This window comes from Equus asinus, chromosome 4, assembly GCF_041296235.1.
Source record: "Equus asinus isolate D_3611 breed Donkey chromosome 4, EquAss-T2T_v2, whole genome shotgun sequence".
NCBI lineage: Eukaryota > Metazoa > Chordata > Mammalia > Perissodactyla > Equidae > Equus > Equus asinus.
The window spans coordinates 21,326,766-21,347,032 of NC_091793.1; the positions used below are offsets into that span (position 1 = coordinate 21,326,766).

At 42.0% G+C, this 20,267-nt stretch overlaps 1 protein-coding gene across 12 annotated transcripts in view; it reads right to left on the minus strand.

Moving 5' to 3' along the window:
• Nucleotides 1–20,267, minus strand: part of TNRC6B (trinucleotide repeat containing adaptor 6B) — a 241,005-nt gene that overhangs the window by 36,364 nt on the left and 184,374 nt on the right. For all 12 annotated transcript variants that reach the window (XM_044779371.2, XM_044779373.2, XM_044779379.2 and 9 more), the window contains 7 exons: nucleotides 17,099–17,440; nucleotides 12,298–14,646; nucleotides 10,558–10,716; nucleotides 7,543–7,718; nucleotides 4,273–4,347; nucleotides 3,380–3,425; nucleotides 1,425–1,573 (listed from right to left, as the gene is read on the minus strand). In XM_044779371.2, coding sequence (XP_044635306.1) covers nucleotides 1,425–1,573; nucleotides 3,380–3,425; nucleotides 4,273–4,347; nucleotides 7,543–7,718; nucleotides 10,558–10,716; nucleotides 12,298–14,646; nucleotides 17,099–17,440 — 3,296 coding nt within the window. The remainder of the gene's footprint in view (nucleotides 1–1,424; nucleotides 1,574–3,379; nucleotides 3,426–4,272; nucleotides 4,348–7,542; nucleotides 7,719–10,557; nucleotides 10,717–12,297; nucleotides 14,647–17,098; nucleotides 17,441–20,267) is intronic.

The window sequence follows — 20,267 nt, forward strand, 5'->3', positions numbered from 1 at the left end:
AAATCCATGTTGAGAAACATGAAGAGAGATGGTTCTATGGGCTGAAAGATCTAAAGCCTATCCTTAATATCATTCTGTGCATTCAGTAATCAACAAATTTCCCAAGACAGACAAATGATGCAATAAACTGCAGACCAGAGCCAAGGCGAGGCCACAGCCAAGCAGTTACAAATTTGAGAGGCCTCCTTACTTGTCTAGCAGCGAAGTTTTGGGGGTTGAGCCCTGTGCCGATTGCTCCAAGGCTGACGTTGGGTAGTGTGGAACCAGAGGGAGACAGCTTGTAGCTGGGAGAAGGGGAGAAGGGAGAGCAGGGAGCCTCATCCCCAAGGCACCCATCTTGATTGGAGAAAGGCAAAGTCAGCTGAAAAGCAGTAGTAGTTAGCCAATCACAATGAGTGTTGGTTAGTGAAGCAACAGAATGCAAGAAGGGAAAAGAGAGAAACACTAGGAATAAACAAAGTTAGAGTGTATTAGCAATAAACCAGGACGGAATTTGGATCCGATAATCATCATACTTTGCCCAACAGACACCATCTGTCATCCTCTTTGATATAGATTTTTCTTATCCTCTAAGTTAGTAACACATTCTGCCCACTGCACTAAGATAAAAATTACCAGACACCTTTTTTGGTATCTAACATTGATTACTCTAACTTTGTAGCTGCTGAAACAGAAGCTAGAGTAATATTCTCGTGAATATGCTGGACCAGCATCAGTGGTGTCAAAAGTATGCCAGATATAAAAATCCTGGTTTTAACTGCTTTCTGAAGACCAGGAGCACTGCAAATTGGTATCCAGAATCAAGGAATAATCTCCTCCGTTAGAAATGTGAAAAATCAAAACAAATATGTATAAAGGACTTATTTAAATCAGGTAGTTGAGAATTAGAAAAGTAAACCATTTTAACTAGAAATAGATCACTAGGAAAATGGAGAAAGATCACAAAAGAGCTCTTTAGAAACAGCAAAGGAGAAAGTTTTGGGTTATCTTGACAAAGCTGGAAGGCAAGGCCTTAGGAGATCCAGAGTATTCGCACAAGATCCCAAAATTTAATTTGTAACTGCACAGTGGTAGAAAAAAAGAATTCAGAATAAATTTGTCTCTCAAATTTCTTCTATATGTTTTGAGTGTGCATTTCCCCCACTATAAAAAGTCAGACCATTTCTCCCCTCCAAACTTCATACATTTTCCAAAACTTAGACCTTCTTTACAATACTCACATCCTAAAGACAGATGGTTCTAGCTCCTGCCTAATTGCCTGTTGATATCAACTGTTTTCACGTCACCATTTAAACGCAGGTGATATTCGCGTTTTGCTCGTTAATTTAGTTAATGCTGTGCTTCCTCCTGGAATCAATTATCAAAAGACAAAGAGGAACCAAAGTGGTTCTCAGGAATTATCTGAAACAAAGGATTCAACTCACCTTCTCAAAATAAGGCCCACTATCTGTGGTTCCCATGTCTTTGGAATTAGGTGGACGGAACCCAGATCGATCCTTCCTCATGATATCATTAAAATCCCCGAGATTCATTGCTCGCTTGTCCACATCAAATTTTTTATCTGGAAGGCTCCCTGAAAAATAGCACAGAAGGAGTGAAAATTTCAAGAACCAATGTCTCCCTCATGACCAAGAGTGACCTGCCCACTCTCCCCATTAGGGTGCCAGATGTAAGGCCAGAAGAGCTGGCACTGGTTCAGGCTGCTGGTGATCCTCTCTAGGACACATGTGGGTCTTTTTCTTTTTTTAGGGAAAAAAAAAAAAACCACCAAGTATCAGTTGTAGCTTGTTTTCTATGGAAGCCTGAAAGAGAATCTTAGGGCTAAGCTGGTAAAAATCTGACTAAAAAAATATTCAGACTGATCATTGATATGTTTGACAAATACATCTTGTTCATAAATTCAAATGTCCTCAGTGAGAGAATCTATCTCTTGTGGCTATTTTAGCATCTATGGGATAAATGGTTGGGGTTGTGAAACACAGTTACTGGGAATAAAGAGATCCAAGAGGCACAGTTGTTGACCTAAAATTTAGACCTTGGAGTTGAACCAGGAGATGGTGTGCCATACCACTTGTATAATGTAATTTCCCAGGTGCAATGATTATTTCCACTTTTCTTTCACAGCTCTATAAATTTGCTGTTGTACAATGACATGATCAATGCCCCAGGAAGCTTATTTTTAGTTATTCTCATGTTTAAAAATATCATAGATCTGGGCCGGCCCGGTAGCACAGCAGTTAAGTTCGCACGTTCCGCTTTGGCGGACCGGGGTTCGCTGGTTTGGATCCCAGGTGCGGACATGGCACTGCTTGGCAAGCCATGCTGTGGTAGGCGTCCCACACAGAAAGTAGCGGAAGGTGGGCACGGATGTTAGCTCAAGGCCAGTCTTCCTCAGCAAAAAGATGAGGATTGGCAGCAGATATTAGCTCAGGGCTAATCTTCCTCAAAAAAAATAAAAATAAAAATAGGGGGCTGGCCGCGTGGCCGAGTGGTTAAGTTCACGTGCTCTGCTGCAGGCAGCCCAGTGTTTCGCTGGTTCAAATCCTGGGTGCGGACATGGCACTGCTCATCAAACCAAGCTGAGGCAGCGTCCCACATGCCACAACTAGAAGGACCCACAACTAGAATATACAACTATGTACTGGGGGGCTTTGGGGAGAAAAAGGAAAAAAAAATAAAATCTTTAAAAATAAAAAATCATAGATCAAAGACTATTTCCCTTATTACCCATGATGGTTTTCTTTCCTTCTCGGTGTGATTCTTTTTTAAGTTCCTCAGGGTGAGCAACAGCATCACTGTGAGGATCCCACAGACTAGGGTCTGACACTGCATCTGCTCCACTTGCAACAGGAGAGTTTGTCAACAATGAAAAGTTTCTTCCGTGCAGACAAGACTGGCAACCTGAGAGCTGAGCCTGGCAGGGCCACAAACATGTTTTGTTTGGCCACACACAGCGTTTTAAAAAAACTGAATTAGTTTCCAGTATTTAAAAATCAGGGTGTCAGTATACATCTGAATTTCTGGCCTCTCTTGAAAAACTGGAAGAGCTGGGAAAGCTGAGCCTGTGCTCCTCCACGGCAGTAACTGCTCAGAGCCAAGCATGGCTGACTCCTTTAGATGATACATACGCTCTCCACGGCTAACCTCCAAGGCCCAATGTCTTATACCTGGCACATTCCACGCATTTACATCACCTTCTTGGCTCTTGCAGTCATCTGAGTTTTCAACCCCTACCTAGTGTCTAACATGGTACTTTCCACAAAGTATGCAACACATGTCTACTGAACCGCACCCACCCCAACTCAAACTGAGCAGAGGATCCCAACACGGTATCATGGACAACAATGTATTCCCTCCACAGTAGTGGAGTAATACACACCTCCAGACAAATCCATTTTGCTGCTTGGATTATCTTCAGTTTGACTCTGAAAAATAAAGAACAGTGACGGAGGATTAAAGGTTTGAATTAAATGTTTGCATCGGAGAAGAAATGGCATTCTTCATGTGAGAGTCACATCTTACTACCGGCACTATAGAAGGTCCTTTGAAATGAACCTTAAATTGGAATGAAGACAATAACATTTTGAATACAACTAATTTGACTGCTGCTGGTGCCTATATTCCTCAATTCAAGTTTCACGCAGAATTAGCTTCGGTAAATCTACGGACAGAGCAATAGCCGAACAGCTGCTCAGAGACATAAACCCCTGTCCTCGAGTTCCCGTCGGCCCAGGATCGGATTCCACGAGCAGCAGCCAAACGATGACAACTTCTTCTCGTGACTTGTCAAGTTATCAAATCTCGAAATGTGCAGCCAAGTCACGTCATTTGTCTTTTGGCAACCAGGGACAGGGTGTCCCCATAACGTTCCCAAGAGATTAAAAAATTAGAAATTTTATAAGAATTCCCTATACAGTTAATCATGAATAGTTTCTCTAGTTATTTTGCTGTTGTTGTCTCTCTATTATAATACTAAAACTGGTACAGCAGTCAGTGAAAATTATTTAAACTGTAAGTCCTTGGCTTTTTCTTCCCTAACCTCCTAAGGAAAAGGATACAAGAATTATAAATTTAAAAGCTATAACCTTTAAATATTGGAGTATTTAATTAAGAATAAAAGACTAGAGAATAAATATTGCTTACTCCATATACAGAACATTGCTTAACCAGTTTCTAAATCTGTAATTTTGTACTATTTGTGGCAGTGGTCTTAAAATTTGTACTAAACATAAAAGTTGGGCTACATTACACATAAGAAAAAATAAAACTTACCAGCAATCCCATATTCGAAAACTGTTTGGCAAGAGGATTCATCCATGAATCATTGTTTCCTCCTTTTAGTGAGCACTACAGAAACGAAATACGTAACCTCAGAACCGAATAATTTATTTCAACTTCATACCTGACTTGCATTAAGTACTGACTGGATATGTAGAACTAAGAGTTTACTTTTTTGAACCCTAACCATTCCTCCTTAACTATAGCTATTTTGATATTTTAACTGTTAGTTGAAAAGATTAATAAACCTTAGTTATATCAATGTTTCCATTCGTTTTTTAAATGAGGAATATTGGCTCTGAGCTAAGATCTGTGCCAGTCTTCCTCTATTTTATGTGGGATGCCACCACAGTGTGGCTTGACGAGCAGTGCTGGATCCATGCCTGGGATCCGAACCTGAGAACCCCAGGCCACCATAGCGGAGAGCACGAACTTAACCACTACATCACCAGGCCGGCCCCTCCATGTTTTCATTCTTATTTTGTCATGCTGAATTAGAAGTAACTGGAAAAATATACAGTCAACTCATGTTTTTACCTTATAAACAGAAGGAGGTCAACATCAGATTTTCTAAAATATAATGTTTGAATGCCAGTACTTGACCTTTAAGTTTCTCCTTGTAACCCAAGCTGGTTTGTATTAGAAGAAAAGAAAGAGTCTGATGCCAATGCATGTTATTTGGAAAGGAGCCCACTTAAACTGGCCATTATTCTCTGTACGGATGCAATGAGGAACTTCTCCCTGTAGCAGTTCCATCTGTTTGTTTCACACTATAAGGGACATTGGGCCACAATGGAAAAGAGGCCGAACAGAAGACACCATCACTAATCTACCGCAAAGTAAGGCGGAGGTGGGTTTTTGTTTGTTTCCTAATGGGACAAACCAGTTTCTCCCCTGAACGAGACACCAATCAGCAGCTCTACTTTCACTTCTGTGGAGAAGGCAGGTGGAACTACAATGCGGAACCCGTAGGGGCAGCAGGTCATGGGTTTTGTGCATTCTACAGGTAAAAATTGTTTTATGTTGTGACGATATTTGTCATATCAATTTTATTATTCTTTAAAGGATACGGTACGTAAGCTCAGTTATAGGTCTTAGGATTAGAAAAGCCCTCACTAGGGGCTGGCCCAGTGGTGTAGTGGTAAGTTCATGTACTCCACTTTGGTGGCCCAAGGTTCACGGGTTCAAATGCCAGGCGTGGAACTACACACTGCTCATCAAGCCATGCTGTGGTGGCATCTCACATACAAAATAGGGAAAGATTGGCACAGATGTTAGCTCAGGAACAATCTCCCTCAGCAAAAGAAAAAAATCCCTCACTAGAGGGAAGGGAGGACTGGTGGCTGTTGTTTAATGGGTACAGAGTTTGAGTTTTGCAAAATGAAAGAGTTTTATGGATAAATGGTGGTGATGGCAGCACAACAACGTAAATATACTTAATGCCACTGAACTGTACATTTAAGAATGGTTAAGATGGTAAATTTTAGGGCCGGCCCCGTGGCTGAGTAGATAAGTTCGCACACTCTGCTTCTGTGGCCCAGGGTTTCACCAGTTCAAATCCTGGGCATGGACATGGCACCACTTGTCAAGCCATGCTGAGGCAGTGTCCCACATGCCACAACTAGAAGGACCCACAACTAAAAATACACAACTATGTACTGGGGGGCTTTGGGGAGAAAAAGGAAAAATAAAATCTTAAAAAAAAAAAAACAGATGGTAAATTTTATGTTACCTGTATTTGATCACAATTGAAAAAAAAAAAAAGGTCCTCAGTATGAAAGGTCAGAATCATCAGTCATGGAGCAGAAACATTTAATTCCCCACTAACTTAATTATTAAACCTTGGTGGTTACCTGAGTGGGGTATTTAGTACCTTTCACTCAGCTGCTTTCTTTCAATCAGCAGTCTTCTAAACTCTTTTAATTTGGTCTCACTGTTAATTTGTAAATAACAAAATGAAAGCCACAGCAGACCAGACAACATGAGTGTGCAAACCATGCTGAAAAGTTTACAAAATGATTTCTTTTGTGACTAGAGTAAGAAAATAAAGTCCTTAAAAAGAGAAAACTGTAAATGACTGCTTAAACAAAACGTCTCTACTAGAAACAACCTGTATTCTTAGACTGTGGAAGTTATCATAGTCAGAAGAAAATTAACATCCTGTAGGCGAAGGGGAAGAAGGCACAGCCCTTAGCCAACTGAGGACCCTCTAAGATGGTGTCTGGTATTTGAAACCCAGAAGAATATTAGCTGTGAAGCATCTCACGGGGCAGCAAGGCTCCCATGTTTAAATTAAGTACACTGGGGCCGGCCCCGTGGCCGAGTGGTTAAGTTCACGTGCTCTGCTGCAGGCAGCCCAGTGTTTCGTTGGTTCGAATCCTGGGCGCGGACATGGTACTACTCATCAAGCCACGGTGAGGTGGTGTCCCACATGCCACAACTAGAAGGACCCACAACTAAGAATGTACAACTATGTACCGGGGGGCTTTGGGGAGAAAAAGGAAAAAAAGAAAATCTTCAAAAAAAAATTAATTAATTAATTAATTAATTAAGTACATGGCTGCCATTTCTTATTTCCATCAGCTAATTTGTGGAAGGAAAAAGAGTGCCCTGCCAAGAGAGTGGTTCAGGTTGAAAGACTATTGTTCTAAATTGAAAACCAAAATCCTCATCAAATTATGCAAATCAAAGAAGAAACTGAACTGTTCTTATACATGGGAAGTGAGAAGAACACACCCAGTACAGGACACAGATAGCTCACCGAGCTGCTGCAGCAGGGTTACACACTGCTACTTCATTTTCTTGGGAGAGGAGTTCTGGGTCTTGGAATTTCCCAAATCAGAAAAAACCCCGTCATGCTGATTGCTACTGGAGGAGCTATCTTACTTTGGTTTCTCTTCTACATATTCATAGGGATTTACTCTAAAGATGTGTTTGACTTTAGAATGCAAAAGCATGTAACATTTATAAAGTATGTATTGAGAGCTTTCAAAGAATTATGATAATATGGAAACTAAAAATGAAAAAATCTCATCTCTGAAAATTCCATTTTACTTACAGCAATGTTCTGCAGTTCAAGGTTTCAAGGTCACAGGGAAGAAAGATGAGGGGTAAGGAGGAAGCAGTTATTTGTTCTTAAGAAAATATTTTCCCCTTACTTAGGACCTCAAGGACTCCAGCAGCCCCACTCCTTCCATTAAGGAATTCTCAGGTCTGCCTTCTAAGAATGAATAAGCAAGCTCAAACATTTCTAAAGCGAGCTACCTTCATTTGTTTCTTTCCTCCTTGTCCCCAGCTTGCTGAGTTGTGGGAGGAAGCACTTCCCTGAGAGCCGGCGGTGTTCCAGACTCCTCCATCATCCTCCTCTTCCCAGCTGGGATGGCGAGTGCCTGTCACTGGCCCGTCACTCTCCCCCCAGCCATCTTGCATAGATTTGGAATCTTTAAGAAAAGAATGAATCAACTGTATGCAGCAGGTATATATAACAATAACCAGAATAATCATTCCCTGCAAATGCAGTATTTTAGTATATTTATCATTTTCTCTAATCCATCTACGTGGCAAGGCAAACATTATTCATATTTTAGAGAGCAGGAAATGGAAACCCACTAAGGTTCAATGATACAGAGTAAGTTAACAAACCACAGAATCAAGACCTTCTGACTTCTGGTTCAAAGCCTTCTCCCTTACACCAAGTTGACAGGAATCCCAAAATTGAAAAGAATCCATTACTACTTATAAGAACTCACCCATCTCAGTTAAGAGAAATCTGTCCTCTGAACGAGGACGGTTTACTGCAGTCCTTGGTCTACCCTCCCCAAAGCACGCTGTGAGCTTTATTTATAACAGACATTACAAATAGGTATGACAGAGAACACCTGTCTACTTTGCTTGGGGTGGAGAAAAGAACATGAAAAAGGGAAGAAAAAAGAAAATTTTATTAGATTTTTAATATCAAAATTATGGTAAAAGAAGAGAAAATCACATACAGCCATGAAAATTTGAAATTTATTAGATTTATATACTTGAAATGTATTAGATACTAAAAAGATCCTAGGCAAAGACAATGAGTAAGTGATAGGTTTTAAAAGACAGGAGGAAGAAATGTGGAGGAGAGAAGGGGGAAAGGAGGAAGGAAGACATAGAAATCACAGATGAGGGCTCTAATGTTCAAGGAAGTAGGACATCAGTATCCAAAGGCTATTCCACCAAAATTCCCTTCTAAACAAAGACCTTTAATTTGGAGATTGGAATAAACCCTTAATTTCCCTCTGAAAATACTGCATAGAGCTGAAGGATACACTTTGCAGTAATGACATTATAAAATGATGGAAGAAGGGGAAATATACCACTTGCCTAGAAACCTCCATCCACACTTTCAGTTTACCAAATGAAGGGACACTTATGGAAGGAGCAGTTATTTGATTTAGATAGCTTCACGTGAAGAGTCTAGAGCCAGAAAAGTGGCTCTTTCAGGGCTTTCCTCAAGGACTGCTGCCATCCCCTGGGACCAGGCCTATGATAGCCACGCAGGCACCCATCAAGCACACAGGTACAAGGAAGTTGATTTCTAGTAACTGTGGCATCATCCTCCAGCAAGGGAACCTGATGGACCCTCCATGGGGTTCATTCAGCCTTACATGAAGGGGCTTCCTGACCCGGCAGCAAGAGGCAGGGCTGGGGGAATAATCTCCCTGCTGCTGGAAATGCCATTGATAACCGGGACTGGTTCTTCTGCATATGAGATCATTCATATTCTTTAAGCATAGGCTTTATACCATCCTCTGAAAAACAACAGGAATTAAAAACCCAATATAAATACCATACTGACCCCCTTATAAAAATGAAGACATCCATGTAACTCTTCTTTTAGAGAATGAAGCTGAACTTTTAACAAATGTCTTCTTATAGAAAAGATAAAAGAGACCTCTAATTTTTAATCCTAGGGCCCATGACACCAGATTTAAGATATCTGCAGACTAGGGAAGATCACACATTAACTACCAGCATCAATGGGGAGGCTGTGATATCTAGCCCCTTCCTCTGTGTTCATATTCAGATTACCCAGAGAAAAGATATGAGCTGTAACTATAGATGATCCTGAAGAGCAGAAAACATTTTTAGAATCTGGAGAAAAGCGAGGGTTTTGTGATAGAAGAAAGGTGATTCTGAGGTTGAGCAAGCATCTGAACTAAAGTGTCTCCTTGTGCCAAGGGTCTGGTTATTGTCTTCCAACAGGAATCTGGATCTACTTCAAGTCTACAGGATGATATTTCCCATGGTGATACAACCGATTTTACAACGACAATCTCGAGGACAAAGTCTCTATAAAGCTATTTCCATGAAGTGGAGGAGACTTGTAACTTTTAAAATGCAGTCAAGTTTCGTAGGCACAAGAGTGAATTTCTAGAATGTAGCTAAGATCATATTTCTTCATGTGACACTATAAGAGTCCTAAATATCAAGTAAAAAACTTGACAATGGAATTTTTTATTCTTGTTCAAAGACTGAGCATTCAGTCTAACCACATTTTTAAATCAAAAGACAATTCCTTAAGTCTGCAATATGGTAGAAAAAATATGTTGGAATACTTTTTAAGAAAACTACAAACAAGTGAAAATGGGCACTTAAAATTCAATTTTTCAACTGAGGAACATCCAATGAGACATTTCATAGCATCAGTTTACAAAGTTTTCCAAATCACTGTGACTACACATTGCCAGCTGGATCAAGTATAGCTTAGATTTTCAATGATTATGAATAAGTGTGACGTGCTTTGTTTATAAAACTCAAATGAAGAAATCTTTGTCAGGTTCAAGAAACCTTAAATGTTCCTACGTGGGTGGATGTATGAGAAGAGAGACAAAGGGAGAAAGAAGAGAATAATGAAGTCACTGGGCAGTACGGACCACGTTCCACATTAAAAGCCAGAAAACCCTTTTCAAATTATACTAACAAAAGAGTAGAAATGCAAAATAGATAGGGTGAGCAATATTTAAGTTACTGGGCAAAACAAGTACCACATCAAAATTTCAATTCTGGCTAATTACTAAACCCAACTTAAAAATAAAATCAACAAAATTAACTTGGCTTTTAGTTCGCTGTAAACACTTTAACATATGCCAAGCCAAGTCACCACTATTTGCTCCTCTCCATTTATTAAAGGTTCAAGGTCCTGAATCGCATTGAAACAACAGTTTAAACACTAAACAGCTCTCACCAAAATGTCTGACCACAAAATTAACAGAGAATCCCTCAAAAACAATGCCGTATACTTACTAGGTTTCATGGCATTTGGAGCATTGGAGGGTGTGTTCCCCCAGCCTGTGGTCGATGCTCCTGTGTCATCCATTTCACCCCACCCAGGACTGCTTTCATTTGGCTCACCCCAAGCTGAAGTACCATTATCTGGAGCAGGTGGTGTGCTTTTGCTCCAGACTGTAAAGGAAAGAAATGTGTTTCTAAGAATGACTTGTGAAATAAAACGTCCTAACATCCAGTGGGGGTAAGAGAAGGGGGAGCGGGCACTCCCGTATTCTGTTGGTAGGAATATAAATGGGTTCCACCTTCATGGAGGGCATTTGGTATTGTCACTTGTAAGAAGTCTGATGTATATAACTTTTGAACCAGTAATTCCACTGCCAGGAAATTACACCATAGATATGCTTGTAAAAGTAGATGAAATTACATGTACCACAATGCTCAACTGCATCACTGTTGGAAAACATTTGGAAGCAATCTAAACATCTATCAAAAAGACACTGGTTAGACCAATCGTTGGTCATCCATAAAATGAATACTATATACGAAGCCATTAAAAGACAGAACCATATATGCTAATATGGCAAGATTTTAGGTATAATGAAAAAAGCAAGGTGAAGAACAGAACATGTAGTACAATCCCTTCTGAGTAAAGTTTTTAAAGGACAGACATCCTTTGCTATGGGTATGAACAAAATATTTGAATGAGACATAAACTTCTAAGAGAATACCTGTGGGGAGAGACCCTAGGGGCCAAGATTCTTTTATTTATTACCTTTTGCTTTTCTGTACAGTTTGAAGGTTTTTATATGTGGGTAAATTTTTTTTAAATGTTAGCAGGTTTTATTCTAGACAGGGAATAATTAATGAGCAATCTTCATTTCCTTTCTCATTCTTTTTAATAATTGAGAAAAAAGAACTAGTTAAAAGTAATCATTTTCTCAGTGGCCATAATGGGACTCACTGAACATAGACTTCTTTGGGGAGCAGAAAACTAAATATTATGATTAATCTCAACTAAAAAACCACTTGACTGGTGCATACCCTTAATCTGCTGAACTATACGCGTTAGGGGGACATTTAAGTTGACAATGCCAAACTAACAATATTTTCAGCACTAATTTTAATTTACCATGAATGATGTTTCCTATCCAAATAAGGAGGGAAGAAAGTTTGATTCTGGGCAACTGATTATCATGAGATAACAATCTCTTATACAAAATATTCTACTTCCAGAGGTGATCATTGCAATCATCTGGAAAGTGACTGAAACTTTCAGATCCCAGCTTTGCTACAGCATTCTGGTGGCCTAGAATGTTCTGAAAGAACAACAAAGCATAATTCCCTTCGCTGGGGAAAGAGAAGCACAGAGGACATGTCCACAGGTGGAAGCAGAATGGAAATCAGAACTATTTCTGCGACTATTTTAACTCTTTATTTTTAAATCTAGAGCATAGTTTGTTTAGCAAGATATGTGTCTTTTGGATTCTGAAGACCAATACAGTTACAAAAAAATAATTTGAGGAGACTAACACAGGGTTGCCATCTTTTCCTTTTGCCAAGAAAGAACATTAAAATGAACTACCAGCATCTGTTATCACTATCATTTTATAAAGAGAGCTGTTAACAACACAGTAGGGTTAATGTAGGAAACATTCCCAGAACAAAGCTATGTTGAATAAATATAGCTTAATAAAATTGTCTTGGTTTAGGATTTCTTTTTGTCATCAAAACCTGCGAGAAAAAGCCATTGCCTACCTGATGCTGATTTACTGGTCATCGGGGTAGGCAGGTTTGGTTCTCGAGGTGCTGGGCCCCCTTGGGAATTCTTATCCCACAGATTCACATTCTTGTAGTTATAACTGCTAGGGTCTCCCCACGCTGAAGTGCCATCATCGATGTCCATTTTCCGACTAATTGACTGCGGGGATGGCTCTTCCCAACCACTGGGTTCCTCATCCTTAGGGGTTACTGGCTGCGGCCCGCTGCTCCAGTTGGAATTGGAAGGTCGTCCATTGCCTGGAGGTGGTGGGGGTGGGCCTCCCCATGAACCAGAAGCCTCTGGTTGTGGTGGCGGTGGCTGCTGTGGTTGCTGTTGCTGTTGGTGCTGTTTATTCCAGGAACTGGGCTGTCTGCCTGTCTCAGTCCATGCTGGAGATCTCTTGCAATCCTCCCACCCGCCTTTTGAAGCTAGGCTTGCATTCCCACTGTTCCCCCAAGTTCCAATTTCATTCTGTCCTCCTTCACCCCACCCAGACACAGGTTTACTTGCAGAACTGTCCCAATTGCTGTTTTTCGCTTGATCAACTTCCTCTCCCCAGCCATTCTTTCCAGAAGTCCATCCTTGATTGGGCTGGCGTCCACCTCCCCACCCTTGATCCTTGCTGGAATTCTCATTCCAAGAGGAAGATGTCTTCTCATCTGGTCGTCCTCCTCCCCAACTGGAAGAGTTGTTGTTCTTATAGTCATTCCAGCCTCCCGTGTTCTTAGGGTCTTTCCACTCTGTAGAGGCTGAGAGCTCCCCCCATCCAGACTTCATTTGATTGCTTTGGCTGGGTGCATCTCCCCAGCCCCCTGAGTTCTTGGTCTGTGTGGCAGCGCTCTCCCACCCCTCAGTTCCTTTGTCAGATTTCCCCTCAGGCCTTGGCACCTCTTCAATATCCCACACTGTGTCCTGCTTAATTTGAGTTTGGCCCCAGCCAGTGTTTGAGAGCACCCTGGGATCCAAATCAGTTCGGCTCAAAAGAGTCTGCAAGACAGCCTGACAATCAGGATGTGTGGGCCTGTACGACCGACGGCCAGAATTATGGCTGTCACTACTTCCTGCTTTGTGGTTGCTTCCAGTGCTTTGACCTCCAACTTCACTTCCTGTGGAGCTGGAAGATCTTCCCCAACAGGGAGCCTGGGCATTGCCTTGGTTTTCAGGGAGGGGGTGGCCCTTTTGATTGTCCCATGCTCCAGTGCTAGAATTTGGTTGGTTTGGACCACTCCATTCTCCAATTTTCAACTCATCAGACCCAGTCGGCTGTTTCCATTCTCCCTGAGAGACCCCAGATGTCATTTTGTTCCCTTCACCCCATTTGTTGTCATTAGAGTCCTGAGGGCCAAAGTTCCAGGACCCACCCGTAGACCTGTTATTGTTGTCCCAAGAGTCATTTTTTGACCCAGTTGATTTCTGAACAGAAGCTCCTTTCCAGGAGTCCTCTCTATCCTTTCCATTGTTCCCAATGTTTCCAGAATTGCTTTGTCCAGAGGCTGTGTCAGTTCCAGAAGGCCCCCTAGCTGCACCCCAAGATCCAACACTCCCAGTCTTTCGATCTCCAGTGCTTTGTGAAGGGGCATCAGTGCTCCTGGAGGCGTTCCCCAAGCCCATTCCAAAGGGCATTCCCTTATTCTCCATGGGGTTTGGTGAACTTAAGTTCAAGGAGTTAGTGTTTCCATTTTTTGGTCCATCAGTGTTATGAATTTGAGCCTGTTCTCTGCCAGAGACAACAAAATTAACACCCGCATTTTCCATCTTTGACTGCTGTTCCCTGGATGCCTGACCTACCGTGCTAACCTGTGCACTGGAATTACTAGTATCCGTTTCCAATGCCCCTTTCCTAGAATTTCCTTCTTGGACCAGCGCTGGCCAGGCAGATGGGTTGCTATTTGGGTTAAAGTTGCTGAAGCCAGAGCCAGGTCCAATTCTATCCTGACCACTCACATTCCTCCAGTTTCCTAGTCCATTGTTGCTCTCTGTAGTAGAGTTGGAAGATTGAACAGATTTAGTCTTAGGGTCAGATTTCCAGACCCCAAGATTACATTCGTTCCCAGAACTTGCAGACTGGCACTGGCTCCCTTTTCCTTTGTTACTAGTGGTGCTTCCTGGCAGAGTGCTCTTCTCAGAGCCAGGGTTCGAGGCACTGTTGTTATCGGTGGTGTTTTCGGAAGAAGACTCAGTGTCTTTGCTGGCAATACAAGGCCACTCTTCCATGTCAGACCCGTCTACAATCACCTTGTCCCAGATGTGAATTGGGTTGGGGGAGGTGCCGTTGTTGGAGGAGGCTCCCGGGCCCCAAGTGGAATTTGCATAATTTGAAGCAGCAGCACCTCCAAGGGTTGACTCTGGGAAAGAGATTGTCTTATCAATTACAGCTATATATGCACGATCTATTAACATCTCAAGTTCAAACTGCCCCTAAGAGAGCTCATCACATTTCCCTACAAACTAGCTTCTCTACCCACTTGCCTGTCTTGGTTACCTGCATTACGTCTGTCTCAGTCATCTCTCGGCTTTCATTTTGCCTCGCTGGTGTATTTGCTGTCTTAACTCCATAGCATCTCTCACAGCTATCCCCTTGTCTTCCTATTGCCAGAGAAGGGTCTTCTTGTATCTTGAGACAATGCGATAACACCCTGAACTTGCTCTGTATCTCCAATTTACACTAAATACTCCTGGCTGGAGTAGTTTTTCTGAAGCACACCTTTGATTATATCACTGTCATACTGAAAACCATTGACAGTTTCTCAGTGCACAAGAATAAAGCCAAACTCTTTGGCCTGGAGTTTGATCAAGATGTTCCACAACCTGGAACCAACTGACTTTTCTAGTCTTATCTTCCAGTACTTTCTAGGTAGATGTCTACATTCCACACTACTTGATATTCCACAGCCTGTGCCTTCTCACCCTGGCACCATTGAACATTGGCATCTACTGTTTTTTCCTCCTGAATTCACATACTGAAATTTACCCATTTTTCTGGGCCTAGTTCAAATGCCATTTCTTGTTTCAAGCCTTTTTTTTTTTTTTTTTTGAGGAAGATTAGCCCTGAGCTAACTACTGCCAGTCCTCCTCTTTTTTGCTGAGGAAGACTGGCCCTGAGCTAACGTCCGTGCCCATCTTCCTCTACTTTATATGTGGGATGCCTACCACAGCATGGCGTGCCACAAGGTGCCATGTCCATACCCTGGATCCGAACTGACGAACCCTGGGCCACCAAGAAACGGAATGTGCGAACTTAACCACTGCGTCACCGGGCCAGCCCCTCAAGCCTTTTTTGAGTTCATTACTCGAAAATACTTTTTCCACTAGAGCCATTTCGCTTGGTGCTAGCATAGTGTGTTCATATGTTCCCTCCCCACGTAGCGCCTTTTAGGCAGAGGCCCTATCTTGCGAACATTTCAATTCCACACAGTGGCCAGGGCACTGCTACACAGTAAGCATCTGCTGAATGATGAATGCCCACCCAGCTGGAAGCCAGGGGCAGACAAGCATGAGTCAGTCTGTATGCCCAAGGAACTTAATCTGATAAATTAGTCTGGCTCAGCACATATTTTGGTGGAATTTACCATATTTGGTGGGAAAAAAATGACATGTTTCTAACCCAATAATTTCTTCTAAACTTACTTTAGCTCCTTTAACCACGCAGTTTTAAATCAGTATGAAGTTGAAAAAAACATTACATAGAGCCATATAAAAGTAAGGAAGCATACAATCGCAAACTCCCGAGATTTAGGGGCCTCCTTGGTTTTAAGAATGTAAACAGGAGATTCTGACTCACACTGGACCCAAGTCTGCGTCCAGGCCTGGCTAGACTCAGCCGCAGAAATGCCCAACCCAACCGCCCTCACATACTTCCTTTTGCAACTGGTTACGAGGGGACAGGAAGGAAGGGCCACAACACCTTTCCCTGCCTGCTTTGGGCCTGGCCTGGTGGCCACCACAAGAAAGCCACAAGAATTTTCTAGGCAATTCTGTGTTCAAACTTAGAACTAGAATAAAGCATCCTACTGTTAAGAACCACCCATTCATTGTCCTCACCAATGCTTGACAGTGTTGAAACTCTGCATCTTAATAGAGCCTCAAAAAACATTTTAAGAGAGAACGTGAAATCTGTTAATAAGCTAAAAAAAAAAGGTATTTGGAAGTTCTTAGCTGTTAACTGACTTAGTATTCCTCTATTAAAAACTCTCAAAACTTCTAGTAGAACCCCTCAGCTCAAGATCCCTTGTATCTACATAGAGTTTTTAGTAAAGTTCAAAATCCAGGACCCTCTAAAGAAATACTGATTTTGAAAATCTAATAAAAGACTATATGAAAAGGTATTATTTGGTATCCTCCCAAGATTCTCTATAGTAATCTAAAAGACCATTCTCTCTACATGCCTAGCGTTCTGAGAGCAGAAACACGAGCATCTAAGACTCAGAACAAAGCACGGCACGAGCCCCACTCCCAAGCACCCTCTGAGCACACACTTGTGGTGAGAGCTGGAACTACGGAGGCTCAAATTTGTACCGTTCTTGTCTGTGAAGAGAAAAAAGGCTCCAAGGAGTGATGATACCCAGCAGCTATGTGAGCCCCTCATGCCAACAGTACACACTCACTGGACACTAAAACCCAGGTGCAGAAGAGAAATGCACATACACATTTTATATCGGGATCCTCTCCCATCTTTTGAATAACCATAAGAGTCTACATAATTCACACTTTTTGTGGACTTTACACCAGACATACAAATGAGCTGCTCTCCCTCTTCGAAGCTGCCATGAACTCGATCCACCGACAATGGTGCCTCACCTGGCGCAGTCCCACTCTCACTCTGCAGCAGCGTTCCTGTCACTTGTGCGTTGTTTGGGTTTGCTCCAGGTGCTGTGGAGGGAGGAGGCCCTGCCCCGCCCCCGAGGAGCATGCAGGACGGTGGAGGGGGCTGCCCACGTTTTAGTAACACTTTGTGGTCCTGCTGGCAACGGAATCGCGGCGGCACCTCCCGAGGCATGTAGCGGGCGGCGCTTGGCGGTTGTCCGTTCGGCACTGCCACCCTTTTGGCATTGTTGCCACCATTGACTGGTGGCGATGGAGAGCTGCCAATTGGGCTGGCGGCCGTTGGTTGGCTTAAACTTGGTTTCGTCACTTCGGGCACTGAAAGAGAGAGATTGGGGAACAGCCTTTGAGAGCAAATACATTTTTCTAAAGATTATTATCAAGAAACATTACATGAGATCGATTCCAATAAGGCAACTTGTCTTTCACCTGATTCTTGAGGGACACAGTCTTTCCAAATTCCCAGCATCTTCAGTTTACTGAAGGTAGGGTGGAAGTGGGGAGTGATGGTGACAAAGATTCAAACACAGCAATACCATGGAATTATAGTCCATTAACTAGGGGGAGAGGGCAGCAATCATCATTCACTCCCCTAAATCAACAGAGGAATTCCCTGAAGGGCTGCCTGGTAGGTCTAACGTACATATGGGCCCCAGGCGAAGTCTTGGTAAAAGTTCAAGGCTCTCAGCCCAAAGGCCCTTTCCTTTCATCCACATTCTTAAAGATCTACCTCTGGGAAACTTCCCAAAGGCCCTGGTCTAGGTACGCTAGGCACCTTTCATCTGGGCTCCTGGAACAGGCTGTCCATCTCTGGTTACCATATTGTACTGAAAGTCTCCATTTACAGGCCTCTCTCCCTCACCAGGCCATAAGTCCCTCAAGACAGGGACCCAATTTTCATCTTTTTTTCTTAGAGCATGACACAGAGTAGACTCCTACAGGGAACCCCAGGCCTGGAGAACCATGAAATCAACTTGTTGGTTTCTACAGCCACCTGAACTCAAAGACTCTTGCTTAGCACTCTGTAAATATTAAAAAGTTATAAACCTTTTCGCTTCTGTCAAAAAAAAAAGTTTTTTTAAGTGTACCTTGTGTTTCTTTCCAACTCTTTATTAAAACAAAAATTTCAAAATGTAGCTACTTTTTCTATTTACTTTAAATAATTTAATATTTTACCTTACTTTTTAAAATGGCAAACAGGAAGTATGGGAACGTACGGGACAACTGTGAAGTTACACTCTGCAGGACCCTTCGGCTTTCTGCTCAACCCTACAGACAATGTTCTGGATCTGCGCCTCCCTTGCTTCATCCTACCAAAAGACTGCCACTCTTTCCAAGAAAATCTAGCTGGCGAATAGAGGCTGGCAGTCTTACAGAAATAATCATTGCACCTGAGAATTCAAATGATTCTGAAGCCAAAATCCCTGACATCTAGAGTAACGTTAGGGCCAGTGCTGGTGGCAGTACTGCTCTGACTGCTGAAATCATGCTGGGCCAGCAAGTCTTTGAATTGGCTCCTTTATGAGGAGAGAGAGACATCATCAGAAATCAGGGGGCCCAATGCATACCCACTGGACATTGGTAAGTACCGCTAGTAAGAGGAGAAAACAGTAGAAGCCTGAAGTAACTTCAAGGCAACCCCTGGGCCTTCCAGGAAGGAAAGGAGGTGAGAGGATCCATAATCCGATGAGCAGAATAAATGTGTGGCTTAAGAAAACTAACTGGTCATTATCTAATATTTATATAGTACCCTCTGCATGACCTATAACAGCTGATAGATAAATAACTGATAAATAAATGAATAAAGATGAATTATTTAATGATTCATTTTCTATCTGTGCCTGGAAGATTCTGCAGCATATGGCATTCCCAATTTCTTTTCCTCTTATTATGAGAATAAACAAGTAACTGGCAAAGGCTGGGAGGATTTTTCCCAACTAGCTTTCAGGATGGAAGCAGCTATGCTTCTGAGAAGCGAAGCTGTCCTTGTATAAAAGGGCTAGAATCTTCGCTTTAAGTCAACCAGGTCTGTTACACGTCTTGACTCATTTCCCTAAACTAGAATAACACACGGTTTGAACAGCCTATAGGACTGAGGTCTGAACACCACTTTGACTAACTTTATGACATGCACAGCACAACCAAAGAAATCTGGTGGGTATCATATACTGTGCAAGATTCCCAGCTAAAGCTCCTCAGGGCATTTTCCCAACCGCACATCAGAGACAGAATGCACCAGAAATAATAACGGTTATTATAAAATGGGACCACCTCTTGACCACTCTCCCTCCAATACGGTGCTCTAGCCTGGGAGACTGGTCATTCAAAACTCCAGGATAAGGTCAGAAAAAGCCTGCAGTACATGCTGGGAACGAACTGTGTTTCAGGACTTGAATGAATCCTCATTCTATTTTTTATTACACCTTTCTGTGAATTCAAAAATTTTAGGCATTTAAAAGCCAATCACAACTCTAGACACTAACAGGAGAGCAATGCAGCTGTTAGACAGGAGGCCCAATCCAACCTGCTTCCAAGGTCCAATTAAAGCATCAGAATCAGTGTGTGCACCATGCCATGTTCTAGAATGTTAGACGGTAACAGAGGAGAAGGAAACTAGGATTAAGTATGCATTACTTTTCAGGCCCCCTCTTTTCTCTCCTGAACCATAACGATTTGTAGGTTATAGTGCAAATATTTCTAAAGATGAGCTGCTCAAAATAAGGGTATAGTTTCTTATTTTCCATAGAAAAGGTCTGTGGCCTTAAACATGATCTCTGTATCAAAGGGAAAAAAGATAATGTGAAAAATGCTGGGTATCCTCTTTTCTAATTTCCATTCATTTACTTCCAAAAACCATTTTTTCCTGTAATGATGGAATCTTTTCCCCTTCCCTGTTGCCATTATCTTATACCATTCTTATCTTACTGTTTGAACTTCTAATTGCCTCTATTTCTGAAAAACTTCAAGACGCTACTTTTTCAGGTAAAAATATTCTTTAAGAAAATTCTGAAACAGGCAGGACCAATACAAAGTGTTTTCTTTAAATACCTTGATGGTACCAAACATTTAAAAAAAATATCTAGAAATATTTTAAACGTAGTAGTTAAAATATAAATAAGCCCTAGAAAAGACTATTTTAGACTGA